The 17,376-nt window shown below is 35.2% G+C and overlaps 1 protein-coding gene across 4 annotated transcripts in view; it reads right to left on the bottom strand.

Annotated features, from left to right (window-relative positions):
* The window catches only part of LOC143037900 (putative aarF domain-containing protein kinase 5), a 46,205-nt gene that overhangs the window by 9,098 nt on the left and 19,731 nt on the right, over positions 1 to 17,376 (bottom strand). The window contains exons 9-10 of one of the 4 annotated variants that reach the window (XM_076206548.1): positions 9,478 to 9,658; positions 2,427 to 2,594 (exon numbers count right to left, since the gene is read on the bottom strand). In XM_076206548.1, coding sequence (XP_076062663.1) covers positions 2,427 to 2,594; positions 9,478 to 9,658 — 349 coding nt within the window. Of the gene's footprint in view, positions 1 to 2,426; positions 2,595 to 9,477; positions 9,659 to 13,740; positions 14,857 to 17,376 lie in introns of those variants that run through there. The other 3 variants (XM_076206547.1, XM_076206549.1, XM_076206550.1) reach the window with 3 other exon arrangements.

The following is a 17,376-nucleotide window of genomic DNA, read 5'->3' as shown; positions in this document are numbered from 1 at the left end:
GGAAGCACTGTTCTTAGAAGCGTGGGCCACTAATGAAGACAGCATTAACAGGTCCATAACACTCAACCCTATATACACAGGAGCAAGGAACAGGTTGACAGGTACCACGGACTATGACGGGGGGTAAAAGTGGCTTTCCCCACCTTCTCCCTCCCCCCCATCCCTCTGCCACCACACTCCCACTTGACCCAGGTCACAGCGCCTACCTTCTCTCCCACCCCCTCTGGCAGGTTACCGCATCCCCCCCACCCCTGCGGGCATAGCTACTAGTATATTAAGACCATGTAATCTCTGTACCCCATTGTATCCCCTGAGGACGAGTCCCGGACAGGACTCGAAACGTTGGGAATAAATTACCTACTTCTGAGTTTGGTGTTTTCTACGTTTCCACTATATATATATATATATATATATATATATATATATATATATATATATATATATATATATATATATATATATATATATATATAATACTTATTGACCCACTGTTGGAGAATGAGATAAGATGGACAGAAATTCTGTACATTTTGACCACTATCTGTGATCCTCTTCAGCAGAATTCGGAGAATGAGATAAGATGGACAGAAATTCTGTATATTTCTACCACTATCTGTGGTCCTTTCAGCAGAATAATGAAAAGGACCACAGATAGTGGTCGAAATATACAGAATTTCTGTCCATCTTATCTCATTCTCCGACAGTGGGTCAATAAGTCTTATATTATAAATGTGCTACTACATTAAACCTTCCTTATATATATATACACATACATACATATGCAGGAACCCCACTTCACCATGAGATATAAATGCAAGAAAAACTACTGGAGGAAATACACAGCTGACAGTAAGATCTCTCATGTATTATCTTCAGACAAACAATACAGAAATTAGAGACTAGAGCTGCTTTTTGTACAAACTTATTTCTTTTGTTGTGTTGTGTACAATAATTTTTTTTCTAACTTCTGTAAGGAGAATGATGTAATACACAAGAGCTTACCATCAACTGCTTATTTTCTCCACTGGATGGAATTGCAAACTGAATACTAAAAGAATGTATAGATGAATCAATGGACAAAATATATAAGATAATAGATTGTTCACTCAAAGAAGGAGAGATACCACAAGATTGGAAAAATGCAAATATTGTACCAATATATAAAGGAAAGAAGACCCAACAAACTATAGACCAGTCTCCCTTACAAGCACAAAAGCTAAAATGTGAAAAAGTTATCAAAAGTAGATGGACTAAACCTCTGGAAGAAAACAATATACTGAATCCAAAACAATTTGGCTTTAGACATGGAAGATCATGTGGCACAAACTTGATTTGTTTTTATTCAAGGTTAATAGATATAATGGAAGGGATAGATGGGTAGATTGTACTTTCCTGGATTTACAAAAGGCATTTGATAAAGTACCACACAAAAAGCTATTAAGAAAACTCAAAACAACAGGCAGTGTACAAAGAAAGTTATTGAAATAGTTGGAAGATTTCTTGCATGGGAGAAAAATCAGGGTGATACATAGAGATAAAAACTTGACCTGGGAAGATATGATAAGTAGAGTCCCACAAGGTTCTGTATTAGCTCCAATAATGTTTGCTATATATATAAAAGACATGGATAAAGGTGTGTAATGTTATATGAACTTCTATGCAAATGACACAAAACTACTAATGAAAGTAAGTACAAATAAAGACAGAGAGACCTGGACAAAGTCTGGGAATGGAGCCAAAAGTGGGGAGTGAACTTCACCATCAAGAAATGCAGTATAATGGAGTTTGGAAAAAAAGAAAGAAAGAAAAGAAAAAGAAAGAAAAGAAAGAAAAGAAAAAGAAAAAAATCAAAATTGACATAAGAGCAAAGATTGTCTAAACTGGAACTACCAACCCTGGAACAAAGATGAGAAAAAGGAGATCTATTGGCCATTTACAGAATCATGAAAGGCATGGAAGTCCTTGATAGAGAAGACTTATTAAAGTGAGATAAAAGAAAAACTAGAGGCCATGAAAAGAAACTCAAAAAAGGGTAGTTATAGAAGAGATCTGAGAAAGAGAAAAAAAAAAAAAAAATACACCCAGTGGAACAAACTGGACGAAACAATAGTGTGTGCAAAATCCATTCAAGAATTTAATAACAAACTAGATGCTGCGAGATATAAATACGGGTCATTACGAGCATAGCTCCCCTTCTTGTATAACAGACCTAGGTAAATACACATATAGATTAAGTTGGAACTGTTCATGAATCTAAAGCCAGGTATGATAAATTGAGGAGCAGGAAATGGGACCCAACAAAAGTTGTTCCTTTCCTACAATTAGGTAAATACACACATACAAACAAGTAACTCACAATCAATGCTCCAAAACTAAGGCTTTGACAATAAATGCAACACACAACTTGGATAATTCTATTTACATACCTAAGACTCATATCAAAGGTAAACTGTTGCCAGTAGCCTAAGAGTCTTGTTGTTAAGGCAGCATCGGGGGAAACGAAGGCACCTCTTGTGGCTGATCGAGCCATGAGGGTGTAGCGGTCAACCAGCCCGCCATGGTCTTTGGTAATAGCACGGATCGTGTTTATATTCCTGGCAACATGAGGTAGTCACATTTATACACAACTGGTAATTACTTGATAAAAAATTGTCCTGATTATCTAAAAATTATATATTTTAGTAGGGTCATGCTCAGTCTTCAAATAATCTTATGTGATGGGATAGAAATCCGTTTCTCACTGAAGAGTTGACAATTAAGTTAAAAAATACCATGACATTCTATGGATTTGCTTATTTCTGATATTCAGCATCACAGTTTGACTGGGTGAAGTGTCAAAATAATGAGCACCAACATCATGTAACAAATATCCATTATCAAGACTACACACACATAAAAATAAGTAAAAGTAATATATATATATATATATATATATATATATATATATATATAGATATATATATATATATATATATACACACACACACACACATAGTGAGAATTAAGAAAAGGAATCTATGCAATTATCTGTTCATACATCAGCCAATATATGATGTAAGCCATCATAACCGTATCATATTTTTTACCATCCTAAGAACTTCCTTTTCCACAAGAGATATACAGCTAAATACAATACATACATACATACATATACCAAGGCATTTTCCCCCTTCCAAGGGAGGTAGCCAAAAAGGGAAAGGCATAAAAACACTCCCACCCATTTCATCCCTAAATACACTCCACACCCCTCCCACCCTCCCTCTCATCTGAGCACCTCCTGGATGACGGGTCATCCCTGCACCCTGCCCACCGCCCTGGGTCAGAAGCAGTGTCGCAAGACACAGCACATCCACAGCAAGGCCGCTTCATTTAATCGGCTAAGTACAATAATATCTGATATATTTAATCGGCTAAGTACAATAATATCTGATATATTCAAGTGATAAATTGACTAGGAAAATGTTGGGCTGGCTATTCCAAAGGATACTTGCACAATAAAGCATCCAGCCTTTGAACAATGATTCTACACTTCAATAGGTATGAAGGAATTATTCATTTATATATAGACTGTATTTACAAAGGGAAAAAAGCCCATTGGTACATAAACAGAATAGTTTAAAATTGTTAAAAGAAATTGGGTGCTGATAAGAGTAGACCTTCAGACATTACACTATTACATGACAACTGTGTTAGTATATTTGCTTTGTAAATCAAACACGAATTAGTAATCATGAAGTTATCAGAATCTACTCAACATATCACACATAAACTTATATTTCTAGGGACATTTCTAGATAAATCCCCATTCCTCCTCCTAGATCAAAATGCATTCTTATTTTCCTTGATAAATAATTTAACCACCCCATACTGCTCTTTTGGAGAATAAATCTTTAATCATTTCTAAAAAAAGAAAGGATATGATTACTGTAAAGAGGACTGTCAGTTTGTGATGCTTAAATAAGAGACATTATTTATGTATCAAAAAAATTCTTTCAACCAGCAGCACTGTTTCAGATATACACTATATTCCCTTTCATTTTTTCTAACACTGCTACACTGTAAAGATTGTACTAGCACAGATGCTGGATTTATGGAGAGAAAAAAAAATCCTTTATCTTTTACATTCTTGTTGTGGGCAAGTTGGAATTTCATGGGAACAAGATTGCATGAACAAGTTGGACATTCCATACCTTCCACCACACTGTCATGAGAACTGTTGACTTGGTCATGAAATATGTAATAGTCATCATTTTCAGTGTTGATTATGATGAACTCATATTATTCTTTCTCCTTTTTCTTGAATTAAATTCATGTTCTAATATACTTTGCCCTTTAAATGATCTGTGTTTAGATTACCTTTTCAATGCATACATATTAATACATGTGTATTTTTCTTCATTGTTCTTATGTTCATATTTTCATTTAGTTTATGTTTTTCCCTCCATTTAACTCTCCCCCAACAATTTTTTGTCAATTTTTCTTTGTGTGCAGATATTTGAGGGTGGTCATTTCTTGCATGCTCTTACATGCTGTTCCACATCTACAACATTGTCAACTCTGTTAGAGGAAACACCATGAAAGAATGAAGCCTTTATAACTCCTAGTTATGGACCAAAAGGTTTCCTGTCAGTATGCTCTTCCTTTGAAATTCTTGGTACATTTCCCTCATTAAATCTTTCACAAGAATACAGATGTAGTAAATAAACTGAGTACAGGTAATTCCCAACATTTAATGGTTCCAGTCATGGGTTCATATATTTGCATTTTTTTCATAGAAGGAATTTTGACTGTGATAGGGTGATTTACTATTAAAAGTTGTTATTTTGTAATAACTTTGCTACAAAGCAACTTACTAGTATGTTTATGAACAATAAAAAATATTAGAATCTAACCAATTACTGTTAGTTTGTGTTGAATAGTTTATTTCTTATAATATTGGCTGTTTGAAGGTTTATCTATATACCAAGGGCCTCTCACCCCCTAATAAGGGAGGTAACCAGCCAAGGCACACACCCACTTCCACCCATTCCCCTACCATCATCCATCTATTATTTTCCTCTTATCTTAGTTCCTTCTGGATGAAGGGTCATCTCTGTCTTCTGCCTACTGCCTGGGTCAGAAGCAATGTAGCAAGATACAGTAAATCCACAGCAGGGCCACTTCATTAACATAGCAACCCTCTCTCCTCATCCTCTTTGGCAGAAAATAGAAAAGACAGGAAGAAATCCTTTCAGGCTGATTCGACATATCATCCATATACAGTACAATCATTATCCATTCACCTCTATCCCCTGCCTTCTCCCTTCCTTGCTTAACAGACATTCCCCTCTTGCTCAAATCCCCTTTCACCCCATCCATCTTATTCTTGGTTTCCCCTCAAGTTCACTCGATCCACTTCTGCTTTAGGTGCTTCCTGATGGATCTTTGTGTATAGCATGTGTCTAAGAGGGCTTAGGATCGTTTCCAGAAATTCCACAATCATAGTAGGGGCCACTGTCTCCTAGCCCCCACAATGTGGTTATATGTATGAATATAGTAACCCTCAAAATGTTAAATAGTAAAGGTGAGGAGCCTAAGCCAGGAGGTGCGAAGCTGTGGTTAAAGCAATTACTATTGCTTATGTGCTTGGGCTATTGGGGCAGATAACAATCACTGCTAGGAAATGGAGAGAAGTGCTGGATTTGAACCCACTTCTAAGTAAATGCAAGACCAGCACGCTACTAATTATACTGCCAGCGCATTCAAGGGAATAAAGGCTTCATTCTCATATGATGTTACCTAGCATTTTTGTTAGCATTTGTCATTTTCATTCACTGATAACTCTTTAGAAGGGTTTTAACCTTCCAACTCAAATAACATTTTCTGCAATTCACTCCAACCAATGACAATGAACTCTGTTACTGATCTGATGTAGGTTTCAATTGACTAAAACCCCTTTAACAATTCAATCTCCTGCTGATGGGGTTTCTCAGTTCATTAATATTTCCTTTAGGGTTAAGTCTGTACCTCATGTGCATAAAATCATCTGTCAATCCATTCTGTTTTTCTTTTGTAATGAAACTATTTGGATAGCATTATCAATTATGGTATCTTTCTAATACAATGAACTTATCAAATACCATTCCTGAAGCATACCAATGAATACCTGTTCTCACATTTCAGGTTTGTGTAGGCAGGTATTCTACTAGGAAACCACATGTGGACTATAAGAGTGATGTGTCAGTCAAGAGCTGCATGTTGGCTGTGCACATTTACATCAGAGAAGCCAGCCATCAACTGACTGACTGCAGTTGTTTTGTTAGCCGGTGTCATTAATATGTTTATAAATCAATATTGTATGATTTTATTTTCCATGTAATATTTTTTTTTTTCATATTCCATCAATCTGTTGCCCTAGGTCTCTTGCCCCAGGTAACCAGCAACAGCCATTAGATTGGCTCATAACTCACTCAGTGAAATAACAATTACCAAAATAAATAAATGAATAGATAAAGATAAATAAATAAAATAAATAAAATAATAAATAAAATAATACAGGGGGTCACCGCAATTCAACCGTATGCAATTCGAATTATCGCAATTTCGACAGTAGCTAATTTATACCCAACCCTCAAGGTTCGACAGCCAGACTCGACAATTCGACATTCAAATCTCGCGCACCACGCACCCGGTCGAATTTGCCGCCACTCCCGATGCGCCACTTTGTTTCACTCTCGCCCCAGCCATCGTCGAGGCAAGCCATGCTCTGCTGTTCCACCACCATGCCACGCACGTCCACCTCCAGCCCCACCCCTAAGAAACACACTTTCCTGCCTTTCAAAGATAAACTTGAGCTTATAAGAAAGTGTGAGGCAGGTATGGCTCATTCTGCTATTGCAGCGGAAATGGGTGTCCCGAGATCAACAGTATCAACGATTACGAAGATCAGGGACAAGTACCGCCAGGCTGCTGCATCAGCATCTTCCATGAATTCCCTTGTTCTCCGTGGCTCAAGGGACTCTCGTCTCGACATGATGGAGACATGTTGATCAAGTGGATAGAGGACAGGACACAATGCAAGATGCCGATCAGCATGGGGCTCGTGCAGGAGCGTGCCTTGTCACTGTGGGAGGACTTGCAGGCCACAACATCCACCACCAAAAAGGTAGTGTACAGCAGCTTAATGTGTTTAATAAACAAAATTAGATAAAAATGAAGCCTTTAATATTACTGATTTAGTCTAAGTTAGTGTTTTTTAGAGGTCATAGTGATATTTTGGGGGGGTCTGGGCTGGAGGTAGGTCACTATCCCCCCTAATTACAATGTATTCCTAAGGGAAAACTGCATCATGATTCGACAGAACCCAGGTTCGACCGATGATAGACCGCCCCATCCCTGTCGAATTGCGGTGACCCCCTGTATAATAAATAAAATAGAATAGAAAAAAATCCAGTATGTTCAGGTGTAACATACCAGCACCATGATGTTTGCATTTACACATTATAAACAGACAGGCAGTCCATTATAATATAGGTGTGATTCTCAAAAATAAAATAAAATGTTAGTTCTTAATCTATTCAGCAGCATGTTTTCCTATGCTACCCTGAACAAATACATTTTTTTTTATATTCTAATGCATTTTGATTTCTAACACGAGTAAATATCAATTAACCAGAAAATTACTTTCCCTTGACTTTTCCTTCATCAATCATATTTTGCTTTAACTATTTATGAAGTTGACTTGGGCTATATAATCTTTTATTCATAACAGGAGTTGGTTTATCTGTACAGTAAACTGAGTTTCAGGCGTGTGATTCTTTTTTACTTCATTATTTTGCTTATTCTATTTTTCTTTAATTTGTCTATTCTTTTGTGACCCGAAATTTACAGTGCTGTGCTTGAGATATGTGTGGAGAGTGTCAATTTCCTAATCAAACATAATATAATAAATGTAAATGTAGGATCCAATGACAGGTATCTGCCAGTCTGTAGTGATCCTGGAAGACGAACATCAAAAGGTATATCTCCCCACCACCCATCTTCAACACCATAAGAGGTACTGATTGCAGTTTATGCAGTCAATATTATATAGACTTTAATGACATTCTCACTGACCAGTCATAAGGCATTTGTGACTACTAAAAAAAAAAAAAAAAATAAACAAATTACAAAAAATAAATAAATATAATAAAATAAATAAATTAATAAAGTGGTGACAATTTTTAATCTATTCATCCATTCTGCTATCCTCCTCAAATCTCTCTCATACCAACTCTGTGACTCAATTTTTTCAGTGCAACAATGTCTCCAAGAACAGAGGCATTGGTTATTGCTGACAATAACTCTTTTTCAAAACCTATCCAAATGCTCATCTCCATCTGGGGTGAAGCCGAAAGATGTTGTTTTTCTCAGTCTCTGGAACAAACCCAAACTACTGGCTTTAATTAGTTCTCTCAACTATTTTTCATACAAGGAGAGCTGACATTCAATGACTGCTTACCTCCCCCTCCTCCTATGTGGACAGAGCACCTAATATTACTATGCACCACACTAATAATCCCCAGACAAGAGCACAATATCTCTTCTCTAAGTGATATCTGGTCCCGCCCAGAGGTTGTTGCTGGTTTCCTGGTGGCTGCAGGCCTTCTGTAAAAGAGACCTGGGGCAATGGTTTGATTGATCTCCCTCCTACTCCTGCTAACCAATGCCAAGGAAGCAGACCCAAACTAAAAAAGACAACAGTCCCAGAAAGAGCTATAGGAGGATCTAAGCACCACTGCTAGCTACTGCAGGACTGTAGGTTTCCAGTCAGTGAAAGTTGGGTGATCCATTGTTAATATTAATGCAAATGTATATCTTGAGAATGCATATAAAATCACAGTATAAGTAATCTTGTGCTCTTCAGTATATCACCTCTGGATTTTATGAACTTAAGCAGTTTCAGTCACAAGAACCATTGATTGGTATTGAAATGCCCTTTGTACCAAACACTATATTATAATGAAGATACTAAAATTCACTTGTTTCAAAAAATATTTTCTGATCTCTTGATTATGTTTGACTTGAGAAAGCTTAACATCTTCATTTTTCAACACCCTATGTTTATCTTAATCACAGTATTACATCACCCAACATCTAATGATGGAACTTATCTTGTGTAGCAACAATAAATGTATTGATGTTGTATGCACTTGAAGTAACTTCTTGGCATTTCATATTTTTCCAACATCATGTTCAGTTTTGCATTCATAGCCATATTTAATCATATTCTGTTCTCAAACATCAATCTTTTTATGAGCAACAAATGCTGCCACAAATATAACTTTCTATATGTACCACGAAGTACAATTTCACTTGAATACATTAGCATCATAAACTGAATGTCCACTTTATTCCTCTTACAACCCTTAACTTATCGCAACATATGACCTTTTCACAAGGATTTGGATGGGATGATGGCCAAAGTAATCAGGGTCTACAAAGGATGGAAATGCTTACCGAATAACTAGCAACATTTCTCTTGGTATTTCCCGTAAAGTTACGGTTATTTGATCAAATTTCTTGGCTGCCATTTCTTGCATATATTCAAGTTCCTCAGTAGTAATTGCTGTCGCCAGTTTTCCAAAACCTCCCAATTGTATTGGTCTTTGCATTAACATTTCAGCAAATAAGAGATAGTCTGAAAGACAATGTTTTCACTAGTGACACCTAAGACAAAGGAACTTACAATGATAAAACATGCTGACAAGAAACCTGCCCTGATGCTATATACAGTAGTAGGGGTGCAAATGCTGTTAACATTTAGTCATTTTTCCTTTTTTCTTGGACAAAACAAAAATAAACATAAAAAAGTAATAATAAAATAAAATTACATACCCTGAATACTGAAATGTCTGTACTGATGGCAATTTGTTTCCAGTAAAACAACCTAAATCAGTTATCGACAGAAAAAATCTCTTGGTTTGGGATGGTGAGGTATGATGAACCCATGGGAACAAATTTTTACAACTATATGTCTGAAGGCCATTATGAATACAGCTTTCTGTACAGATACATTAACTCCTGGAATAGCCTGAATGATATACACCAATTTTGAATCAAATGAATTTAAACTAAATATGATGGGGAATAAGACAAAAGACCCTCATGAGCATGAATCCTTTCCTGTACACTAAAAGTAAATAGAGTGAGGAACACTCCTCAAGTAGCTAACCTTAGGATTGAAAATAAATTTCTCTTGACCTTGGGTATTATTACATTAAAACATGAGTATTTGGCTGCATCTTTACATAATTCCTTGAATCCTTATCATCATTGGCTGGTGTATGAGCAGTTAAACTACACAAAAGTAAGAAATATTATATCATGGTTTTCTACCTAAATATGAGCATCAGTCCTGGGCATACATCTCAGAATGTCTAGTATTATTTCCATAATACATTTGCACATCTTTTTTTCTTCTTCAGGCAACTTATTGAATTCTGAATAGAACTTCTAGTGACCCTTATCAAATATATGTCAAGATGCCTTGTAGAGAAGATACACAACATTGTGCCAAAGCCATAGAAAAGTCTGTAATCTTCAACTGTAAAGGAAAGAAATTTTGGAAAATTTTGCCAAGAAAATCCAAAGATCCATTTAAGAATTGCAAAAGAAAAATAGTTCTCTCTACATTTACAGGGCGACAGGAGAGCTGAAAAATGGGTTTTTGATTATATAAAAAGTGGGTGTGTTCCCGAGTAGGCCATTCCCCTTATAAAGGGAAAAGGACCTTTGATAGGCACATGCACATGTGCTTACGTGCGTGTAACTGTGTGTGTTATGTGTGATTATGTATTTACTTTACTTAACTGTAGTATACAGGGTTGAAGCAAAGCTCATTAATGGGTCCCGTCTTTTTTTCTCCATTTGACAAACCTTGCCTTGAATTCTTTTGTAGAGTTAGCTTGGGTTATATTTTCATCTAATTTATATATACTTCCTGATATCTTTTAAACAGATTTATATTTGCAGTTATTTACTATGACCTCTTCTCCATCTTTCTTCTCATACCAGCAATTCTTTTCTGTCCACTTTCTCTAAACTTGTTTCCAGTTTAAATAAATATATCATGTCAATCTCTTCATAGGGGGAAGTCCCAGTTTCTTCAATCTTTCCTCATGTATCATGTTGTTTGGACCAGGGATCATTTTGTATTCTATTTTTCTTTCAATGTTCTTTGTGTATGGTGACCACTGTGCATTCCAGTATGGGACATAACAAGCTTTCAATTATTTTCTTCATGTCCTCATCAATGTTGTGAAATGCCACTTACATTTCTTTTTACCCGATAACAGCTTCATCTTTCCTATTATTTTCCTTATGTATACTTCAGGTGATGTTATATATGATCATGGTACCTAGGTCCCTTTCTTTCTTTGATTTCACTGTTATTTCATTTCCCATTTCTTAATCCACTGTGTCTTTTTCCTTTTTTTTTTTTTTTTTTTTACTTTGGCCCATTTCCAATATTTAACATTTTTGTGTTAAAATCATTTCACTCCTGACTCTACTTGTATACTTTATCCAGGTCCTTTTACAATATCTTATAATCCTCCTCATTTCTCACCCTATTCATAATCTTTCCATCATAAGCAAATAGATTTGCATGGCTATTTATTTCTTTTGTTGTGTCATTAATACATATGAGGAACATTACAGGAGCCAAATCTGAGCCCTATGGTACACTGATTGTTACTTTCTCTATTCTAACTTTTCATATCTCACTACTGTTCTCATGTCTGTCCTTTAAGAAATGTTTTGTCCATTCTAGTTTGTTTCTGCTCATGTCTCGTATGTTTTCTAATTTCCATATCAACATCTTATATGGTACTTTGTCAAAGGCTTTCTTCAAGTCAAGATATAAACAGTCCACTCATCCTTGTCTCCCATGCAGCACATCAATCACTCCCGAGTAAAATCTTAGAAGGTAAGGTTTGTATTACAGGACTACTTTTCTGAATCCAAATAGTTTATTAATATTTCTTGTTATTTCTTCCTATCTTATAATATTTTCTCATGCACCTTTACTATTGTACTAGTCAAGAACACTGGTCTATAATTTAGCAGTACCTCTCTGTTACCTTCTTTGGAAATGGTATCACATTCCTGATTTCAGTCTAATAGTACTTTACCCTATTTCAGTGAACTAGTCATCAAACTGCGTACTTTGTTCACTAATTGTTCTCTGCATTCTTTCAGTATCCAATATGATATCTTATCAGGTCCTAAGGCATTATTTGTTTCCAATCTTCCTAACAATTTAAACAATTCTTCGTTTCTCAAAGTTAGGTCACTCATAATATTCATTCTTTCCATTTTTCTTTCTCCCTCAAACCTTTCATCCCTGCTGAGTACTGCTCTTGTGTCCTCATATATATATCTTCAATTTGGATATTCCTACTTTAAGCTTTGGCTTTCCATTCAAAAATCTAAAAAATAATTTGGGTTGGTCTTTGCATTTGTCAACTACATCCTTCTGAAAGTTCTTTTTTCTTCTCTTTGTATTCTTGTGTTGTCATTTCTGACTTCATTGTAATAATCTTGTCTTTTTCTCATTTTTTACAATTTTTTCTAAGCTTGGTCTTTTTTGTTTATTGCCAGCATTTTTCAGTACTTATTTTTCTTTTCCTGTGTTGTAATTTTTTTTATACTACATTTCTTCTCTATATCCATTATTTCATAAAACTCCTTCCAGTCTGCATCTTTAGTGGTTTTTTTTTCTAGTTTATCAAGTTCTACCTTCAAAATATTATATATTCCTTGTTTGTACATTTCCTTTCTTGATTCAGTCTTCCCCCCACTTCCAGCACAAATTCCAGAACCACATGATCAATCTTACCTAAATGGCATCAGTAATCCAATTATTCTATCAGTTCTGGTTCTTTTGTTGGAATCAGGTCCAGTCTTGAGGGTTTAGCATCACCTTTGTATCATATTGGTTCTTTTACTCACTGGGTCATTCTCTTGTTCACTGTTATGTTCAATGATTCTTCACTACCTTGTGTCTCCCATTCTTTCCAAATTACTTCTCCACAGCTGAGGTCACCAATGAGTAATATTTCTACTTTTCTCTGCAGCAGTTGATATGTTTACCTAATTGTATCTTATGGGAAGGGGAGCTATGCTCATGGTGTCCCATCTTTGTATCTCGCAGTGTCTAGTTTGCTCTTAAATTTGTGTATAGTTTTTACACATACTATTGTGTATGTATGCATGTCTGTGTAACCCATTCTTACCAGATTTATTAAATGAGATAAATTTAAGGATTTTGTTCTAGCTAATGCCTGACAATCTTATTCAGTTTAAAGGAACCCTTTAGCGGGAAGTGATGTACACTACAACAATCTCATTCAAACTATTGATTATAACCCATTTGCCCCCAGTGTGTCAAATTCTATATATATGAATTTTGTTTTGGCTAATCCAAGATTCTATTCAATTTTAAGGAACCCCTTCAAGTCACATAATTTTCCTAACAATGGCTATAATACACCATTCAGCATGAACAAGGTCCAACTTCTTACATCTTCTGATTATGTAAATAATTTCTATTGAAAAAATTTTCTGTTTGTACTTCATCAACTGATATAACCAATATATATATATATATATATATTATATATATATGTATTTCTTTTTCTAAAAATGTTGCACAGGGAATGATAAGCCTATGAGCAAAGTAAAGCAAAAAAGTAATTATCATCTTGCAAACTCCAATACAATTACTTGAGAAAAGAACAGACAGCTATACTGAGTGATTTATGGATTTAATCAGTAGCCATGACCAACTCATTAGTGCCCAGGATCTCCTGCAAGAAAACCAGGGCAACACAATGACTGACTGACTGAGAAATGAAGAAAAAACTAAAATTTACCTAGTTTTTTATATAAAAAGTAAAGACTAATTATGGTATATACATATTTTTAATTCTCACGTTATGGCAAGTTTTATAGCATTTCTTGTCTGCCTTTTCTCTTTGTCTGAGAGCATTTTTTTCCCTTCCAACAGAAATTGACTTAAAATGTCTCTTTCATACTGGAAAGATACTTTGGTACATCACACCAAGTAAAATGTTTTAGCCAGAACATCATTTCACACTTCTTGGTGCTAAGTAAAAAGTGATGAAATGTGAATCCACATTTCCTGAAGTAGCTCTAAAATCTATTTTTCTAATCAATACAATATATCAGCTCTGTAACTGATACAAAATGTGGACTATTTATCTATAATGTATTACAAAAGTTGCCCCAAATATTTTATTTTACCATGTACTATATTTTTTTTCTATGTAATGTGAGGAAGGTAACAAAAACTCTAGCTTCTAAGGAAAATATTGATCAACAAGATATCCTTCACTACATCCTAACCCAAAAACAGGGTAAGCACAGAACTCAAGAACTCAACTGTTAGGAAAAATAAATAAATAAAAAATAAATGAATAAAACACATGCATAAAAAAGTTATTAAATAATAATAATCTAGTTTTTTTTTCAAATGTGCAAATGTTAGTGTTCATCTATCATACACACATGCAGGGCAGTTATACATGAGGCAAGCCACATATTCAAAGAAAACATGTGAAATTCTAGCGATAGTTGAAGTCAATAAGAAAAAAGAATCAGCCAGAGGGAATATGTAAACTTTAAGATTTGATATTACTACATGATGAATTGAAAGGAGAACAGTATAAATGGACAGTACAGCAGCAAAGCCTTAGAAAAGAAGGCATAGATATAATTTTTGAAAATGGGCGATATTGTAATACTAAACAAATTCCTTGCCTTATTCTAGAATAGATGTGATTCAAATACTGTGCCACCAGCCATTAATTCACTCTGTGGTATGGAAAAATAACTCTGATGCTCAGCTTTAGGCTTTTTCATAATTTTTCATTACTACCTACTTACATCAGAACAAAAACTATAGGGAAAAGAGTATACAAATTCAAATACTGATGGTTCCTAAGAATTCCTATGCTCTCAAAACTTTACTTTATACTTAGACAATAGTATACAATCCAGCAAACCTTTAGAACTAAATTAGCCTCACAGTTATCTCAATGAACGAGGTATACTAGTAATAAGAGATAAAAAATATATATGTATATATATATATATATATATATATATATATATATATATGTATGTATGTATGTATGTATGTATGTATGTATGTATGTATGTATGTATGTATGTATGTATGTATGTATGTATGTATGTATATATATATATATATATATATATATATATATATATATATATATATATATACACAAAATAATAATAATAAAATAAATTCTTTGATGCCAGTAGAAATATGTATATACATATCAAAGACCTTTTCCCCCTTTATAGGAGGTTGGGCGAGTCAAAGCATACTCCCACTTCATGCACTTAATTAAAACCTATTTAATACCCCCTCCACCCTCTGCATCTTAAGGATTCATTCCTGTCCTTTGCCACACTGCTAAAGTCAAAGGCAATGCAACAAGATACAGTATGTCTGCAACAGCAGGAGCTGGTTTATCTCATCTGATTTATTATATGGCAAACCCCTTACATGTCTACTCAAAAACAGTATAAAGCAGATGAAAAAATCCCTTTATGCTGCATCATCCTTTCATGAAATGATACTTGATGTACACTATAATGTACAATGCCACTCTTAAAATATAACTCCTTTTCTCATGCTTTTGTGGAGGGTGACTAAGAATGCTACCCACCATATTACTTTTGTTGTAAAAGGTGTACTACATGGGGCAGTGTGAAGACTCAGAATCCTCCATTTTGTTTTTTATACCCAAACCATGCTTGACTCATTCATTTCCTTTACAAAGGGGAAAAGGCCATATGTATAAACTAATATTCTATTTAATTTTGGATTTACATTTACTTTAAAATAAATTTCATATATGATGAATCCTTTATCCAAAATGTTTGGTCCGAAAATTTCACATTCCATATTTTTTTTCAGATTTCAGGCTATTTTTGTACAGTAAAATCTCTCTAAAATCTGATTACGCCATATCCAATGTCACTCATATTCAAGAATTCAAATCAGCAAGAAGGATTACAATTTTCCGCTGTACTTTCCTGTCATTTTTTACATTACATATTCTATTACATGTTCAAGTACTGTACATGTCAAGAATTGCAGAAAAAATAGTTCTCTCTACATTTACAGGGAGAAAGAACTTTGATGCAAAGAGGGGATTAAGTGACTGTAGATTTCTTTTTATGGGTAGGGTGTCATTGCACTATATCTGGGAATTTCTCTATCTGTGTGATTCTTTGGCACTATCAACTGGATGTAAGAGGTCCCTAAAGTATTGACTACATGTCATCATGCAGTCAATAATCTAGGGACAGCCACACATCTTTTGTTTATGTTATCTTTACTCATGTGTGTCTTGTGGCACTGCTTCTGACCCATGGCAGTGGGTGAGATGTAGGGATGACCCGTCATCCAGGAGGAGCTAAGATAAGAGTAAGGGAGGGGGGTGGAGTGTGTGGAGATGGAATGGGTCGGAGTGGTTTTTATGCCTTTGTTTTTTGGCTACCTCCCTTGTATGGGAGAAAGAGCTTTTGGTATATGTATCTTTACTCATAAAAGAAGGCCAATACTTTTGTACTCCAGCTGTCCCTCCTTTATGCTGTTCTTTTGAACCTGTTCTTTACCACTTTTATGCCACTTTCTGATCTCCCAATCATTGTGGTTCTGGTGGTGGTGGTTGTGAAGGCTGGTGATTGGTGGTGGTGGTTGTGAAGGCTGGTGATTGGTGGTGGTGGTTGGTAATAGTGGTGTGTGTGCATTTACCTAGTTGTATCTTACGGGAAGGGGAGCTATGCTTGTGGTGTCCTGTCTCAGTATCTTGCAGTATCTAAACTGTTCTTAAATCTGTGTACGGTTTTTGCACACACTATCATTTCGTCCTGTGTGTGAGTGCGAGTGTGTGTGTGGGAACGGTGGTTGAAGAATGTTGTCATTGTGATTTGATGTTTGTCAAGTTAACTAAATGGGAATTGGAAGCCCCGACTCTGTATATTTCTCTGACAAAAAGTTAAGTTTCATGGTAAACTGGCAAATTACTAGAGTTAAATTGGTCCCCCCCCCCAATGTAGAATTTGTGATTACTTTAAATTACTTTGGTTAATCAATCCATTGCAGAAGACTCATAGCTCCCAGATAACCAATAATACCACTTATTTTTTCATGATTTTATAAAAAAGAATATATATATAATTATTTAAATAACTCATGTGATTTACCCATCACCACATGCAAAACTTACGTGGTTCGTTATTGGTCATATACAGTAGCACAGACTTGTCTAGGTTTGAAACACTTTCTAATAT

Source organism: Oratosquilla oratoria, chromosome 23 (assembly GCF_046742065.1).
Source record: "Oratosquilla oratoria isolate Oo_2021 chromosome 23, ASM4674206v1, whole genome shotgun sequence".
In the NCBI taxonomy this organism is placed as follows: Eukaryota; Metazoa; Arthropoda; class Malacostraca; order Stomatopoda; family Squillidae; genus Oratosquilla; species Oratosquilla oratoria.
Note: the sequence above shows the minus strand (reverse complement) of the source record. Positions and strands in the feature narration are given on the sequence as shown.